General features: G+C 35.0%; 1 protein-coding gene across 3 annotated transcripts in view; it reads right to left on the reverse strand.

The window, feature by feature from the left end:
* Positions 1-18,799, reverse strand: part of MED13 (mediator complex subunit 13) — a 107,875-nt gene that overhangs the window by 37,690 nt on the left and 51,386 nt on the right. For all 3 annotated transcript variants that reach the window (XR_006196688.1, XM_042917005.1, XM_042917006.1), the window contains exons 10-15: positions 8,498-8,711; positions 6,302-6,383; positions 4,203-4,324; positions 2,406-2,496; positions 2,052-2,266; positions 485-681 (exon numbers count right to left, since the gene is read on the reverse strand). Coding sequence is in view for 2 of the 3 variants with exons in the window: in XM_042917005.1 (XP_042772939.1) it covers positions 485-681; positions 2,052-2,266; positions 2,406-2,496; positions 4,203-4,324; positions 6,302-6,383; positions 8,498-8,711 (921 nt within the window). In the remaining variant the exon portion in view is untranslated. The remainder of the gene's footprint in view (positions 1-484; positions 682-2,051; positions 2,267-2,405; positions 2,497-4,202; positions 4,325-6,301; positions 6,384-8,497; positions 8,712-18,799) is intronic.

Genomic DNA, 18,799 nt, shown 5'->3' on the forward strand with positions numbered 1-18,799 from the left:
CTATAGTTCTTATACTACAAATAACCATATTTCATTGATCCTAAGATGCCACTGTTAAAAACAAAACAAAAAAAAACTTCTAATTTCAGAGATGTTTACATGCAATAAGGGACAATGGCCATTTAAAGAGGTCATAAGACACCCCAATTTCAGATACTAAAATATGAGAAGTATGTGATATGGCAAATACACAAATGGCATTTAGAATTTTAGAGCAAAATAAACAGTGCTTCTGAAGACAATCAAAAAACAAAACAAAAAAAAAATGAAAGCAAGTAATCAATGAGTAATACTTAAATTTTCCAACAATTTATCCACAACCAACTAATACCATTATAATTTATTGATCAAAAAACAATTCTTAGAATCTTTAAAACCCAGCATCTTTTTTCTAAATACTAGCAAAGCAGGCACCTCTATGAAAAAAAATTAAAGCTATATAAGCACACCTGTAGTATACCAATAACATAAATCTATATCATACCCCTCTTTGATGAATGGCACTGCAGGCCCTGAGGAAAGCAATTCCAATTTTCCAACAGTCCAACTCTGACGGTAAATACACTCTTCTGGCAATTTGATAGGAGGCAGACATTGGCTTGGGAGACTTTTTAGAGGTGCAAACATGGAACACCCCACCAGAACTTGACAATTTTCAGGCTTATAGACATAAGAAAAATCCTACAATACAAAAACCATGACTTTCACCATCTTATCTTCCAAGGGAAAAAAGCTAAACTGTCTCTATCTAGTCTTTTTTCCCGTCTCTTTAAACAAAATAATAAAATGTAAATATAATTCTATTCTTTTTTTTTTTAAGTTCATTTATTTATTTAGAGAGAGAGGGAGAGCACGCACACACACGACAGAGAAAGAGGGAGAAAGGACAGAGAAAGAGGGAGAGAGAACCCCAAGCAGGCTCCACACTATCAGCAGAGAGACAGATGCGAGGCTCAATCTCACGAACCGAGAGATGACCTGAGTGGAAATCAAGGGCCAGATGCTTAACTGACTGAGCCACCCAGGTGCCTATTATTCTATTCTTAAATGCATTCTTTTTATTTTATTTCCAGTAAAATTAACATACAGTGTTATATTAGTTTCAGGTGTACAATATAGTGATTCAACAACTCCATAAATCACCTAGTGTTTATCACCAAACTCCTCTGATAATCATCAGTTTGTTCTTTATAGTTAAGAGTGTTTCTTAGTTTGTCTTTTTTTTCCCTTTGCTTATTTGCTTTGTTTCGTAAGTTCCACATAGGAGTGCAATTATATGGTATTTGTCCTTTTTTGACTTATTTCACTTAGCATTACACTCTCTAGCTCCATCAAGGTCACTGCAAATAACAAGACCGAATTCTTTTTTATGGCTAAATAATATTCCTACGTGTGTGTATCTTCTATCCATTCATCTGTTCAATATCACTCATCATCATGGCTATGCAAATCAAAACTACAATGAGAGGGGAGTCTGGCTGCCTCAGTCGGTAGAGCATGCAACTCTTGATCTCAGGGTTGTGAGTTCAAGCCCAATGTATGGTATGGAGTTCACTTACAAGAAAACAAAAACAAAAAACCCTTACGATGAGATATCACCTCACACCTGTAAGAATGGCTAAAATAAAAAACACAAGAAACAGGTATTGGAGAGGATGTGGAGGAAAAGGAACTCTCTTACAATGTTGGTGGGAATGCAAACTGATGCAGCCACTGTGGAAAACAGTGGTGGTTCCTAAAAAAGTTTAAAACAGAACTACCCTACAGTCCAATAATCACACTACTGGGTATTTACTCAAAAATTACAAAAACACTAATCAAAGGGATACATGCACCCTTGTTTATAGCAGCATTATTTACAATAGCCAAATTATGGAAGCAGCCCAAGTATTCTTAAATGCATTCTCTGTAGTTTCACCACTATTCAGCCTATAAATTTGTTAATTACAAAATGAGAATCATGACAGATTTTTTAATATAGCAACAAACTAACTAAATCTATAAGAAAATATTGGTAGTAAACTATTTTTCCAGAAATATAAAATACTTACTTTAATTTCAGAAGGTTTTGGGCTACAGAATCCTTCATCAACCTCAATTTTGAACTGTGTTCCAACAGTAGAACTATTTCCTTCTAGAACAGTTCCTCCAGGTGTTATATCCATACTACCATATTCTTTATTACTCATATTCATTGGGGAAAATCCCATAATATGCTGTTCCAACGATGGTGGTGTAGGATACATTTTATGAAGATCTGCAGTGCCTATAATTAATAAAGCGCACATTTTAACATAAGACTAAATAAAAAGAAGTTAATTAATCTGTGTTTAAAAGAAAGGGGTGGGGAATTTTATTCATATTAAAAGTTACGGATTTATCTGCAGCAGATTTGGGAAGCTTACTTATGCAAGATAATGGATCCAGATTTCCTGTTTTTGATTCCTTACAGCTGGATTTATCATCTGTTCCATTTGCTGACTTTTTAGATCCAGGCTATTAACAAAAACAGAAACACATATTTATCTGAGATTTTAAATCCAATGTGATTCAAGATCATTAAGATGTAACTTGAAGGTCAAACCCATTCATCAAATATAGTATTTTGAATTTATGCTAGAGCCAAAATATTAGATACTAGAAACAATTTATAAAGACCTAAAACATATTTTAAACAATCACTGAACCTAGATTATTTTGTCTGTTTATATGACAATCCTGCAATTTAACAGAGGGAAAAGTTCCTCCAAATAAAAATGACTAATATTTTCAGAACACAGAAGAATAACCTACCACTTAAAGCCCATTAAAATTAAAAAAAAAAAAAAAAAAAGAAAACGGAAATCTGCAATAAGGATTTGTAATACAGAACCGCTTTTTAGTAAAAAATACTCCTAAAACATTTGTCCCCTCAAATAAAATACATCAAATTTTCCTATATAATCAATCACCTCTCTGAATTCTAATTTATATTTTTACCTTGTTTAATAACCTCCTCTCCCTAGAAAAATGCTGCAACACGTAAAACAAAAGCATACACTTCAGAAAGATCTCATATGACAAACAATAGTATACCTAACTAAAAATTAGTTTTAATACGTTGAACAAACCAAGTTTTACTATCTCCAATCTATCACCAATGTTTTTATATTTGGTTATATCTAACATGGTTCCAAGTCTCCTGTTAGCCTCTTTGTCATAAACATAACAGTTCTAATTACAACCTTCTTACCTCACAATATCCATAGCTGATACATGAATAGTAACAGGAAGCATAAAAGTACCAAAGAATTCAAGGATATATTTACCTAGTAAATGGTGCTCTCTAAAATATACTATATTTTGAGATATAAAATGTTAGTTTATGTACAGCTATACCTGCTGTATATCACTTAATTGAAGACACCAAATGTGCCTATATGTGTACGTATGTGTATATATACACAAATACACACAGTGTGTATCATATACAAAAGAGGATTAAAAGTATATGTTATATAAAAAAGTATGTATTATATAGGACAAGAAAGACCAAATGTACTACAGACGTTTTTAAGCTACCTTTATGCAGATGAAAATGGAATTCCCTTTTATGATAATGCAGCACTCAGTTCACTAATCTGACATTCTAACAAACCTCATTTTAAGTTTTCTTTTATAATCACCTTTGTCTGCAAATGGATGTTCAAAATTAAATACTACCTCTTCTTCCTTTTTCATTATTATAGTATATTGCTGTCTTAAAATAATGGTTATGATGACAAACATATTCAAAAGAAGTGGTATTCCTTAATAAATTGACAAGGCATACAATTTTAATGTTAACTACTTATTATTCTTATCTAAGTGAGTCAATTCCAGGGTCATTTCTCAAATGAGAGGATTAAAGAATAGGAAAATAATTCTGCCTCCTAAAGATTGCAGAAAAAAAATATATCGTAGCGTTCAAATTAAACTTAATCACACATCCCAAACATAAAAAAAATTTAAAAAAACCACACATAGTTTGTAGGTGACACTATGCCAAGAATGCTCAAACATAAGTTTAAAAAAAGGAAACCAATTAATAAAATTTTATTCCAAAATACTTATTTTTCAGGGCCAAAACATACTGTTCAAGTCACACATCACTTCTGAAAAATAAGTCTACATGAAATTAAGGAAAAGATATTATAAATCTTAGCCATTAATAGAATACTCACTGTTAATTCATCTTCATCAGAATTGAAAAGATTATCAAGGTCAGTATAAGAGACAGCCAGGTCTGAGTCATAAATCAAGCTGGTTGATGGAGGGCGGGCATGACTAGTAGGGCGTGGAGCATCTACACGTCAACCAAAAAGGCAAAATAAAAAATTCCACTACTGACCAAATAAGTATTATTCTATTTATTTAAACTAGATATCTAACCTTAAACCTATTCTGCAATAAGAAACTATGATTTGCTTGGGGCGCCTGGGTGGCTTGGTTGGTTAAGTGTCTGACTTCGGCTCAGGTCATGATCTCCCCAGTCTGGGAGTTCAAGCTCCGCTTCAGGCTCTGTACTGACAGCTCGGAGCCTGGAGCCTGCTTCAGATTCTGTGTCTCCCGTCTCTCTTCCCCTCCCCAGCTCATGCTGTCTCTCTGTCTCTCTCAAAAAAATAAACATTAAAAAAAAAAAAAAAAATTAAAAAAAAAAAACGAAACAGTGATTTCCTTAAAATCTAGAAATTTTTTCATAGAAATAAAATTGCAAATAAATGTAGTAACTTCTCCAGGAAGCTCACTAAAGGCTATGTAATCCATAACATGGCTAAGTACTCTGATTTTATATAACAAATAAAAAGATATACACTAACAGGACACTTTTATTTTTCTATCTTCCACATTTTTAGTTTTCTATCTTCCTGAAAGAAAGAAACATAGTACAATGATTAAGTGCCCTGGCTCTTGAGTCAGACAGACTATCATGAATTTGAATTCCCAACTATGACACTAACAATATGACCCTGAACAAGTTACTTAACCTCTCTGTACCTTAGTAATAACAAGAATTAAAAATGAAGGATGTAGCTAAAGCACTTTGTCCAGTGCCAGGCAGTGAAGTACTCAATAAATACTACCTGTTGGTTAAGCTTTCATTTTAGTTCTGGAATTAAAAAAAAATTTTTTTAAACGTTTATTCATTTTTTGAGAGACAGAGAGAGAGCATGAGCAGGGGAGGGGCAGAGAGAGAGAGGGAGACCCAGAATCTGAAGCAGGATCCAAGCTCTGAGCTGTCAGCAAAGAGCCCAATGTGGGGCTTGAACTCACGAGCGGTGAGATCATGACCTGAGTGAAGTCGGACGCTTAACCAACTGAGCCACCCAGGCGCCCCCTTAGTTCTAGAATTTTATTTTCCTTTTCTTTTCTTTTTTTTTTTTTTTACTCTCCCCAGTTGTAGAGGGAAAAATATAGGATTACTTAAGAAAAATTACAAATACCAACAGAAGTTAAATTCCTTTTACATTCTCATATAAGAAAAAAAATTACAGTTTGGTGTATAACCTTCTGAAGTATGCTTGGTGTATCAAATGACTTGAAATAGTCCTCACTTTCAGAAAGATGAAAGTCACTTTCCAAGTGCCTCTGCATGATAGTTCTAAAAATTAACTGGAGCAGTTCTGAAATTTGGTGTAAAAAATCATCTAGGGTACTTATTAAAAAATATTTCAAAGCTCCACCTCAAAAGATTGCTCCAGAATGTGGGAGATGGTCCAAATTTAGAGAAAGCAGAAGACAGCAATTACACTCATTCCCACACAAATTTTGTAAAACAAATAATGTGCCACACCTCTCTATTCCAAGCACAAGGAGCACTAGTCAGACACTTTCAAAGTGGAGTCTTTTTCACAGTATCCTCAGTGCTAAGAATAGTCCCTACATATAAAACCTGTTTGATAAATATTTGTTAAATTAATAATTTCAACAGTTCTTCTAATTTGAGTGAGAGAGTAAAGGATAACAAAATTGTAGTCAAGTCTAATTTATAAAGTTGAGTTTTCAGATCAGAGAGGGACCTTAAGGTGATGATCTCTTCAAATCTCATTTTCCATAAGAACTATTTTTATTTGAGAGAAAGTTTCAACAATTCAAAACAGAATTTCTATCATCTCAACCTGCTTCTCTCAATACAAAATAAGCAGTAAATCATTTTAAGACAGGTACCTTTCTATGAAACATGAATTATGCAAAAAGGAACACTGTAAGTCCAATAATATCAGATTAGCTTGTAGCAGTAATCTTGTAATGCAATATTTTGATTAGAAAATAAAAGTTTTACCTTGCTTGATAGATGGACTAAATAATGACATAGCATCTTCTTCATGTGATAATACTGTTACACTAGATGGCCCATCTTCTACCTGCAAACAATATTACATATTAGACTGAAATATATAATTTAAAATAACAAAATATTCCAACTACTGAGTAACTATGTGTCAAGCATCCTACTAGATGTTCTACAGACATACTAATTCCCACAATTAATCTATATGATAAATAGCACGTTCAACTTACAAAAAATAGTTCTAAAGATAACCCAGGAAATGTATCTGGATAAACGGTGGGAGCTGGGATTCCAAGCTAAATTTGTCAAATTCCAAAGTCCATGTTCTTTCTATAATACCTATATCCTTCCCAGCTACTACTGTCTTCATTATTTACAGAAGGACAAAATTTCAAGTACCAGGCGCATAGTAAGGCTAAAAACTCTGTGAAAGAATTTTCTGTATTATACTTATTATTGGGTCCTTTTCACAATTTTACAGCTTTCAATTTCCATATTTTACATTAAAGGCAAATTTTAATTAAAAAAAAATTTTTTATTTAATGTTTTTATTTATTTTTGACGGGGAGAAAGAAAGAGAGAGAGGGAGAGAGCGCGAGGGAGCGAGCACACATGGGTTAGGGGCAGAGAAAGAGGGAGATACAGGATCCAAAGTAGGCTCCAGGCTCTGAGCTTTCAGCACACAGCCCAAAGTGGGGCTTGAAACCAAGAAGTGTGATATCATGACCTGAGCCAAAGCTGGACACTTAACTGACTGAGCCACCCAGGCGCCCCTACTTTTTGTCTTAACTTTTTGACATTTATTTATTTTTGAAAGACAGAGACAGAGCATGAGCAGGGGAGGGGCAGAGAGAGGGAGAAATAGAATTGGAAGCAGACTCCAGGCACTGAGCTGTCAGCACAGAGCCCAACGCAGGACTTGAACCCACAAACCATGAGATCATGACCCAAGCTGAAGTCAGACGCATAACTGACGGAGCCACCCAGGTACCCTTAAAGGCAAAATTCTTATCCAACAGAGTTATCTTGTGCTTAATACATCCTATAATATTAGATTTTCAAATTTCTAACAAATACTCCTGTATCCTATATTTAATATATTTCATCAAGGGGCTCTATAAGTTAACTCACATTCAAAAATATCATGTATGTTATAAACTCAGCATTGGGTATTTTATTGTATTTTGAAAACTGGCACTTCACTTATTTCAGTATATTTTAACTCAGTATCAAAATACTTCATCTACCTAAATTTTCTGATTTCAATATTACAGAAGTTAATGTACTTTCCTCAAACCCAAAAAAACTCTTACAGTAAATAACAATTTTTCATTATCAGACACCAGGTATAAAGTCTACATAAACTCTTAAATTTTATACAATGTGCCTGATTTACCTATTTAAAAAAAATATTTTCATAATTTAAAAGGATAAAAATCCATTCTATATTAATTTTAAGTTTGTTTGCTTATTTATTTATTTTAAAAATTGGGGCACCTGGGTAGCTCAGCAGGTTAAGGTTCTGACCTCGGCTCAGGTCATGATCTCATGGTTCGTGGGTTCAAGCCTCGCAGATCCTGTCTCCCTCTCTCTCTGCCCCTCCCTCATTCACAGTGTCTCTGTCTCTCACAAACGAATAAACGTTAAAAAAAATAAAAAAATAATAAACGTTTATTTATTTTTTAGAGAGCAGGCACATGTGGGGGAGGGGCAGAGTGAGACAGGGAGAAACAGGATCCAAACCGGGCTCCAAGCTCTGAGCTGTCAGCACAGAGCCTGACGCGAGGCTCGAGTCCACAAATCGCGAGATTATGACCTGGGCTGAACTTGGACGTTCAACCTACTGAGCTACCCTGGGACCCCTAAGTGTGTTTATTTTTGAGAGAGTGGGAGAGAAAGAGCAAGTGCGAGCAGGGGAGGGGCAAAGAGAGAGGGAGAGAAAATCCCAAGCAGGCTCCATGCTGTCAGTGCAGACCCGGAACGGGGCTTGATCTCACAATGGTGAGATCTTGACCTGAGCTGAAATCAAGAGCTGGAGGCTTAACTGACATGAGCCACTCAGGTGCCCCTTAATCTATTTTAAAAGACAAAAAAAAAAAAAAAAAAAAAGAGAGAGAGAAGTATGGTACTATATGCTGTGTTAAAAAATATCAGCGACCCTTTGGTGTACTATGATTTTTTACTCACCTTGTGTTTTTTTACAGCTTCTCTCTCACTGTTTTGTCTATCTTTCTTATCAGGAAAAAGGAATTCCTCATCTCCTTCAACAAATGCATATGGATCAATTTTAGATTCTTGCTCTGCATCAGATGCTATTGCTGAAAGATACTGATTTTTAATTTGATATTGCTGTACTAATTCATCAGAAACTTTTAAAGGTTTCTTACATTGCACCATTAACCTGCATTAAAAAAAAAAAAACAAAATTAGAAAATTATACTTAATTTTCCATAAAAGAAAAAAAATTCCAATGACTTAAGAATCATCAAGTTTTCATGATTATTTAGAGATGATCTAAACTGTAATCCTTCATATTACAAATGAGGAAATTAAGGCATTGAGAGGTTACATGATTTATTAAAGCCTCAAGTTTAGCAATCAAGAAATGAAGCTAAAATCTAGGTTTCCTATCTATATGTTCTTTCCACCAAAATATGTCCACTCTGTCCCCAATTCCTTACATGCATTAACTTGTCCAAGTCTATTCACTGAAAGGAACTTTTTTTTTTTTTTTTGAAAGGGACTCTTACATCAAAATTGCTCCAGGACAGGAACTCTCAAAATCGTGGGCTATGTGCTGAGGCAAGACTAGTTTTATACAATTTATACAATGAAAGTGATTATCCTTTTCCTATTGACATGAGTGGATAAGGTTATAAAATTATAAGGACCTAATTTGTGTTTCATGAACACTATAACTTATTAATTCTGGCAAGAGGTTTTATAATGGCAAGTGAAGTTTCAGCTCAAGTACCTCAAAGTTTTTATCTGATCAGATTGGAAAAATCTATTTTTATATCATCAGTCTTATGGTTTCACATGGTGACTAGAATCAATAAAACAAAACAAGAGAGGAGACAACACTGAAGTTAGAAAGACAAACAAGTAGAAACTGTCAGATCAGAGAAAGCTAAAATCTAAGGGTAAGAGCAAGAAGCCACAAGCTGATTTGCACCACCAGAATCCCGGAAAGCATCAAGACTTTTCTATCTCTGAAGACCAGGGTACTTGGTGAGTGTGAACACTGAATGATGTTTTTGGTTTGTAGAAGACACTTTCTGACTCCCAAATTCATGTTCTCTATAGTTTGTAAAGTGGAGATTCCCATGCTGCCAGAAAGAAGTAGCTAGGCTTCTACTCAGACCAGGGTAAAAGTCCTATTTAGCAAGGACTATTTCACTCTGAATAAAAACCAAACCCCTTGTAATATCCTACCAAAGCTTTCCTTGACCTTTCTCCTCTTTGCCTCTCCAACCAACTTCATCTGGTTATTCTACTCCTGCCTCTCTCAACTCTGCTTCCAAGACCTTCCTTCATGTTCCTCAAACAGGCCAGACACACTCCTGACAGTTGCCTTTGTTTGGAGCATTCTTTCTCCAAGTATCTGCATGGCCAACTCCTTCACTTTCTAAAAGACTTTGTTTAAATGTCACCTTATGTAGGAGACCTTATTTAAAATTGCAAAATGCCCAACTACTTCAACACTGATCCCCCTCACCCTGCTCTATTTTTCCCTCCATAGCACTTATCTTTTAAAATCTATATAACTTGCTTGTATTAATAGTTGACTGTCACTCTCACTAGAATATAAGACCCTAAATGACAGGGATCTTGTCTTTGTTCATTGAATTATCCCAAATGCCTAGAACAGGGCCTGGCAAGTAGAAGGTACTCAATAAATATTTCTTAAATGAATACATGAAATCGAAAAACCACATAGGATTGAGACGTTGTGGATACATTAATAATTCTAAAATACAGTATCTTGTACTTGGAAATAAACCATCTTCATTCATCAGAAAGTGATACTGCTGCCACTTATCTATCCTACAATTTAAGACAAAAAATTATAAGAGATGTAAGATTTGGGAACAATGAAGGTGAAGGTATTTGTTAGCTTATAAAATCTTTGAATGGAAGGATATCATAACTTTAAATCTATTTAAGATGCCCAGCACTATAAGTACTCCATATACACTATAAACTAAGGGTGAAACAGAGGCCATAAAAAAATAATAACTGATATTTTCTAAACATGCTATCAAATACCATGTCATTGTTATTCCCAATATGCCCCAGATTTATCCCCAAAACTAAAATCCCAGGTCTACAAAAACTTTCTTCCATTTGAACATGGTGCTAACTAGTTAACAGGAGTATGTTTTAAAATTGTTAGAATACTTCTATAAATGAATGAATAGGTATTTCTTAAAGAGTAGCATTATATCTTACCATCTTAGACCAAAACTGTTTGCTCAACTATTAGGTGCTAACATAAGTCTCTCCAAAGTAGTTTGCTATCTACTTTGACATGTTTTCTTATTCACTACTTAAAATTAATCTTATAAGACAGAAAATGCAGAGTATGCTGATTTTGATGTGCAAATTATGTAGAAAGAAATGGTATGCTAAGGTAACATAGTAACAAAGTTAAGGCTGGAAAGATTTTAAGTATGCATATTCAAGTAACTATTCATAGGAGAAAAGTGTTAAGATCCCACTCCTCCTCCCCACCACCAACCTGAAAGACACTACTACTCTGTGTAGAGGTGAATAAAACAACTCTGTTTCTCATATTAAGTTGTCCTCTGGCAGAAGCAGGAAAACTGCCACACTGTTTACACAAGTAGTTAAACTAGTGTGCAGTGACATTAAAAGGACCAATGCTCCTGCACAGGGCTCTATTAAGAATAAAAATGAGTAAACCAAATGCGGTGCCTAAAGACAACTTGTTATTTTATTGAATGGTTCTCACAGACATTGGGATACGCAATGAATTTAAATGTAGTCAATAATATCATGAGTATCAAGTCACAACATATTTTAAAATATATTTACATTACACATCTTTCTATATTTAAAATTGATAAGAATAGAAAAAATTGTGATTTTTAAAAGATGTCAGATTAAAAACTCAAAGTTATTTCATCACTATCATCATATAGTATATATATATTTCTGTGAAACAGGAATAACCCCTGCTTTTCTAAAAGAAACTTTTCACATATAGTCAAACTACAGAGATAGTTTCAATCAGATATAGAGCTAAATACAGACAAACTGGAAGAGGATTAGGTACAGTAATGAACAGGAAGCTTTGCAAAGCCCAAAGCAAACTGAAATTACGTTTGTATTATTCATTAAGTGTATCTTTTTCCTTTTACTATGACAACAGTAACATTCTATCCTGAAATATACTTGTAGAGAATTTAACATGGCTTGGAGTAGCACATGCTTTCAGGCCTTTATTCAATAAAAATTCTTCCAGACAAGAAACGACAGTATTTTAGGATTGACAATTATAGAAGGAGATAAGCTATAGAAGGAAATGTTAAGGAACAATGAATTTAATAAATATCAAAAATCCTCTATTTTCTTTAATAGTACCTTTTCTGGTACCACGCCCACTATTCAGCATCAATCCTTAAACTGAGTCAAGCTAACTGTAAGAAGAATAGCTTTATTGTATTAGGATATCAAGTAAGACTTACTTAAAATATTTAGATTACAATAAACCAAAACAAGTTTATTTCATCATAGACTCCTATGAAACAACATAGAAACTATCTTTTAGAGATCAGATAATGCACTCTGTAACTGTATGATATATACAATATAAATGTCAGGTATACCCCTAATGCAACATAGGAGCTAATTCTATTGATGAATTCTATGGTTAAGATATCCAGATGTAGCCTTGCTATAGAACAAGACATGATAAAACTATGCTCCAGTATAGTTCTTTCTCTGCTCAGGGTTTAGAAATGTCTCCCTCTGAATCAAAATAGAAGACTATTTTAAGCAATCAAAATACTACTAGAACTAAGTGCTAGCCCTTGAAAAATGATATTAAAAAAACTGTAATGTTTCTTTGCAGAAATTTTGCTATCTTCAACACTTACAAGGTTTATTTTATTTTTTTTTAACTTACAAGGTTTAAAAATTTTTTTTAATGTTTATTTATACTTTTGAAAGAGAACATCGGAGTGCCAGCAGGAGAGGTGCAGAGAGACAGGGACACAGAAACTGAAGTAGGCTCCAGACTCTGAGCTATCAGCACAGTCTGATGCGGGGCTTGAACCCACAAACCACAACATCATTACCTGAGCCAAAGTAAGATGCTTAACCGACTGAGTCACCCAGGCACCCCTAAAGCTTATGAGGTCTTAAAAGCCACTATTCTAAAATAGATACTAGCGTTAACCAATAAAGAAACTAAAAATAATTACAAGCAAAAAGAAGATTGCCACAGATGTGTACATCCGGTATGTAAGATATGCTATGCTCCACCTCAACCTCTCTCTCCCCGAACTAAATTCTAAGAAATTAGAAAGGAATTTCGCTTTAAAGTAGCTGCTGAAAAATCTGGCATCAACTGAGGCACATGGAAGTCTAAGAACAAGGGAGATGTTTAGAAATGATGAATCCTAATACTCTGTACTAGTTAGGCAGCCATCACCATCTAAAGCTAAGAATTAAAAAAACTAAGAATACTGCTTTCTTTTGTTTATCCACCTATTATGGAAGTACAGTGCCACTCTTTAACAGCAGTCAATGGAAAACTTTATTTATACCAAATGGAAATTGAATTTTCACTTAACGTGAATAAAACAAACATACAAATTTCTCCTCCATCATTCTAAAAAAGCACACACCTATAAAATTTTTATTAAAAAAATGTTTCTTTTTAAATTTCTACTGATAAGATTCTTGCCCCTCTTTGCATTATGTATTACTCCAACTGTGTTAATAGTTTCCTCTCCTAAGCTTCAGATACAATGTCACAAATGTCTGACAGAATCTTTCAGCAGGCTCCTCACACTAAATTCAAATTTACAACATAGGGACACCTACGTGGCTCAGCTGGTTGAGCATTTGACTCCTGTCTGATTATTGATTTCAGCTCATGAGTTCGAGGCCCGCATCATGCTCTAAGATGACAGTGAAGAGCCTGCTTGGGATTCTCTCTCCCCCACCACCCTGCTCACACTTTCTCTTTCAAAATAAATGAATAAACTAAAAAAATTAAATGGGGTGCCTGGATGGCTCAGTCAGTTAAGCATCTGACTTCAGCTTAGGTCATGATCTCACTGTCCGTGAGTTCAAGCCCCACATCAGGCTCTGTGCTGACAGCTCAGAGCCTGGAGCCTGCTTTGGATTCTGTGTCTCCCTCTCTCTCTGCCCCCCCCCCCCCACTCACGCTCTGTCTCTCTCACTCTCAAAAATGAATGTTAAGATTTTTTTTTTTTTTTAATTTACAATGTGTATGTATTATAAGCACATATTTAAAAGTCATTATTGTACACTGGGGCTCCTGGGTGGCTCAGTTGGTTGAGCGTCCGACTTCAACTCTCGTCATGATCTCGTGGTCTGAGTTTGAGCCCCGCGTCGGGCTCTGTGCTGACAGCTCAGAGCGTGGAGCCTGCTTCAGATTCTGTGTCTCCCTCTCTCTCTGCCCCTCCCCCGCTCACGATCTCTCTCTCTCTCTCTCTCTCTCTCTCAAAAATAAATACACATTAAAAAAATAAAATGAAATAAAAAAATAAATAAAAGTCATATTATAAACAAAGGCATAGTTGAAACTTCTAAATATCCCAATACCTCTCCTTCAAGATAACAGGGATTAACAGTTTATTGTACTTTAAAAAAAATTATAAAAACTAAATTATAAAAAATTTTAAAAATTACGTAAATCTTAATTTAATGTAAACTGAGTAAAAGGGTAGAAGTCTTCAAATCGGTTTTTCCTCCTCTTTCCCTCATAAAATAAATATGCTGGTTTTTAACTCTTCTGTTACTACCTCACTGCACTATTCAACTGGTCATAAAGTTCTTGTCTATTCTATACTTAAAATCTACACATCCCTACGATCTCTAATTTCCTAGGGCCCTGTATCACCTTATATCTGAACTATTCAAGAGTCCAAACTGATGTCCTTTCATACATATATACCTCTTCATTTCAAATAATCTTTCAATAATATTACCTGGTTAATATTTCTAAAATCTTTATTTTCCAAAACCCTATTATTTTATCTACCTAAAAAAAAAAAAAAAAAAAAAAAGTGCAACAGTGCCCCTATCATCTCAAGGAAAATAGGTAAGCTCATAAACAGTATTTTTATAAATAGTATTTAATATAATTTATTCCAGTATATAGCCCCACCTCCCTTTTCAGGTCTCATTTCTCATCATGACATAGCAAACTACTAAGCAACACTGTATAATCTATCCATACCAAAGTACATAAAACTTCTGGATCTTCATAAATGGAATTAAATTATTCTTCACTCTGGCTCACCATCCCTAATATCTTTTATGTATGCTTCTATCAAAGAATGTTAGTTTCCATTGGATTACAATTTCGTTTAGGGCCAGGACCAAATTCATTTTTTACTCCCAACAGTGCTTTGCAGCATCCTGCATATTAGAGAAACTTCAGTTTTATTCAAACTGATGAAACAGATATTTGAAGAATATGAATTTAAAAAGATAATGTTCCAAAGGGCAAAAGAATGCAGGAGTTGCAACAGCCCCCTAATTAACCGCCATATATTTAAATACTTTCAAAACTCAGAGTATGGAAAAAGAATAGAAATTTACCAAGTTTAGTAATATGAATTCAGTAATATGAATTTACCTAGTAATATGAATTCAGAAATTTATTATATAAAGCAATCTAGGCTTCTGACTGGACTACTCTGACTAGAAAAGGTTTGATCATATTATATCTTTAAACCTAGACAATGCTTCTATAAAGAATTTAAGACAAGGGTTGCCTGGGTGGCTCAGTCAGTTGAACGTCTGACTTGGGCACAGGTCACGATCTCACAGTTTGTGAGTTCGAGCCCTGTGTCAGGCTTTGTGCTGACAGCTCAGAACCTGGAGCCTGCTTCAGATTCTGTGTCTCCCTCTCTCTCTTTCTCTGCCCCTCCCCTGCTAGTGCTCTGTCTCTCCTTCAAAAATAAATAAACATTAAAAAAAAAAAAAAAGAATTCAGGACAGGTGTTTAAATGCCATCGAGAAGAGTATTAATTCATAGAATTTATTTTAATGACAGGAGACACCACCTGAGTGATGATCCTCATGACAACCTATCTCAAGTAATATTAATCGTAGGTACCTGAATCACTAAGTTATCCAAATAAGATCCTTTTAACTATGAAAAACAAAACAAAACAAAACAAAACTTTTGTTAGCATAATGCAAACACTGAAGCCCACACCAGGTATTTTACTGTATAGTAAAATAGTATGGGGAATCTCCCTAGTAAAACTAATCAGTAAACATGTTTGGCCTATCTAATTTAATAACTTATTCCAGAGTTCAAATTTCTGTAAAAGTTATTCATGATATTAAGGCACCTCAACACTATGAACATTTTGGGCTTTGTGGCGGAGGACTGTCCTACATATTGTAGGGTATCTAGCGGCATCCCTGGACTCTACCTACCAGATACCAGTAGCACATTCCCCATTGTGACAATCTAGATTGTCTCTTAACGCTGTCAAATGTCACCTGAAGGTATGAGTGAGGGAATAAGAAATTGCTCCAATTGAGAGCTATTGCCAAGGACAAAATATTCACGTGATTAAAACATAAAACCAAAAAACTTCTATCAAGTACAGAACAATTATGTTCCATAAATGTTTTAGTTCATACAGCAAGCAGCTAAACCTGTTTACTTTTTTCCATATTCTAATCTACTATTAAAATAAAGGATTCTACGCAAAAGCAAATTGTAACATAATACACATTTTAGTAACTAATGTAACTAAAACAATACTCACATAAGACACAGAATTAAAAAAAAAAACACCACCACCCTTTTATTCAGTCTTCTCTTTTCACAAAGCAGAAAAAATGGTGACGAGGAACAAGTGGAAGCATGTTATTTCCTTAATTTAAATAATCACGACCCAGCACCATTCTACTCTGCAGCTACCTTTCTACATTATACTTGTATCCTCTCATTCTTATTCAATGAGAAAAATGTCAAACAATTTCAAAACAGATTCTAATGTTAAACTGTACTTATTTTTTTTAATGTTTATTTATTTTTGAGAGTGAGCGTGCCACACACGAACAGACAAGTAAGGGAGGGGCAGAAAGAGAGAGAAGCGAGCCCTGAACTGACAGTAAAGGGCCCAATGCAGGGCTCAAACTCACAAACCTGTGATGTCATGACCTGAGCCAAAGTTGGACACTTAACCAACTGAGCCACCCAGGCACCCCAAATATATTAACTTTTTTTTTTTTTTTAATGTTTATTTTTGAAAGAGAAAGAGCACAAGCAGGGGAGGGGCAGAGAGCGGGAGCCCTAGAATCCGAAGCAGGCTCCAGGCTCTGAGCTGTCAGCACAGAGCCTGATGCATGGCTCGAACTCATGAACCATGATTATCATGACCTGAGCCGAAGTCAGATGTTTGACTGAGCCACCCAGGCACCCCTAAAACTTCTAAGAGACCTTCATTTCATTTCACCTACAGATGCTCCTGCATACAATCAGCTAATACACTTATTTAAAGTCATGGCTAGAATTCTTGATCTTATGGATACAATATGCCCATAAACTCACCCCTTAAGTTTTTAAAATATTCATAACAGTACTTTTCGTCCTTAACACTACATTTTTTATATTAAATAAGAAAATATAATCTAGAAAGAAAATAAGTTCTAAAATCATAAAGTAACCCTAGGAATATACTGTTGTTTAATTTATCCAAACGTCTACTGAATGTGCACTATGTGCCTAGACTTGTTCTAGGGATGTTTGTGTGTAATCTGGAGGAATACAGCAGTAAACAAGACGGAGAGGCCCTGCCTTCACAGAGCTCGTATTTTAATAGGGAAAAGATCATTAACAAATTCATGATATGATTTTGGATGATATCGAATGATATATATAAGGAAAAAATGAAAACCGTGTACAAGGTAGGTAGTGATTTGGGGAGTGAAGAAAAGCCATAGTTTAGATAAAATGGTCAGGATACTACCTCCTGAAAAGGTAACTTTTCAGCAGGACTGAATAAGAAGGGGTGAGCTATTCCCCGCATCTGTAATACAATACTAAAGGCCATTAGGAATGAGCTTGGCTTGGGGCACCTGGGTGGCTCTGTCGGTTGAAGTTGAGCATCTGACTTCGGCTCAGGTCATGATCTCACAGCTTGTGGGTTTGAGCCCCGCGTTGGGCTCTGTGCTGACAGCTCAGAGCCTGGAGCCTGCTTCGGATTCTGTGTCTCCCTCTCTCTATGCCCCTAACCCACTCGCATTCTGTCTCTGTCTCTCTCAAAAATAAATAAACTTTAAGAAAAAATTAAAAAAAAAAAAAAAAAAAAAAGGAACGAGCTTGGCTTTCTGAAGGAATAACCAGAAAATCTGATGCCTCAAAATCAGAAAGCAAACAGGGCAGTAATAGATAAGAGTGAAGAACTAGCTAGACAGGAAACTGGGTAGAAGCTTACAGATGAGGAAAAAGAGTTTGGATTTTACCTTAAATGTAGAGGGAAACTACTGGAGGGTTTTCAGCAAATGAGTAACATCTAACATTTAACCTACAATGATCACTCTACTGTGTAGGAATATTATGTAAAGGAGAAGTACAGAAACAAGGAGACCAAAAGTAGTTTCAGGCAAGTACTCAGGACTTTTATATTATATCCAGCACAAATGAGACTAAGATCTTTTTAAGACTTGTTTCCAAGACATCATTTGTTTTCAAGAGACTTTCTGTTAAATAAGCTAGTTGCTTTCCATGATCAAAAGGTATCCTAAAGTCCCTAAATTTCAAATCCAGATTAATTTTAACTGAAAAAAAAAAAAAAAAACAAAAAAACCCATACTAGAATATTTTTAAGATTCAAAGAGCTAGATAAGATGCACAGGTTTACTAAAATAACAAGGAATATTGAAAGAATAAATCTTTAACAGTAGGGAAAAGGAGACAAAGGCTACAAATGGGACATTTTACTTAGTCTCAGGGAAACTCAAAATCAATAAAACACAGCAGAGAAAGTTCATGGCCTAGAATATGAAAGAGGGGGTGATGGTAACCCACAACAAGAGAGCCAAAATGACCAAAAACTCAGAGAAAATATGAACCTGTATTTCTAGACAGAAATGAAAAATCAGAGCTGAAAATGGAGGAACAACAGGGTTTCTTTTCTATAAAAATGAATAACCTACCTGGTAAAGACCCAAGATCCCCTTCACTCTGCAATTTTAGGTACCAGGTCTCCCCTCCAAAATATCCCAACCCCATTATCATAA

This window comes from Panthera leo, chromosome E1 (assembly GCF_018350215.1).
Source record: "Panthera leo isolate Ple1 chromosome E1, P.leo_Ple1_pat1.1, whole genome shotgun sequence".
NCBI classification, from domain to species: domain Eukaryota; kingdom Metazoa; phylum Chordata; class Mammalia; order Carnivora; family Felidae; genus Panthera; species Panthera leo.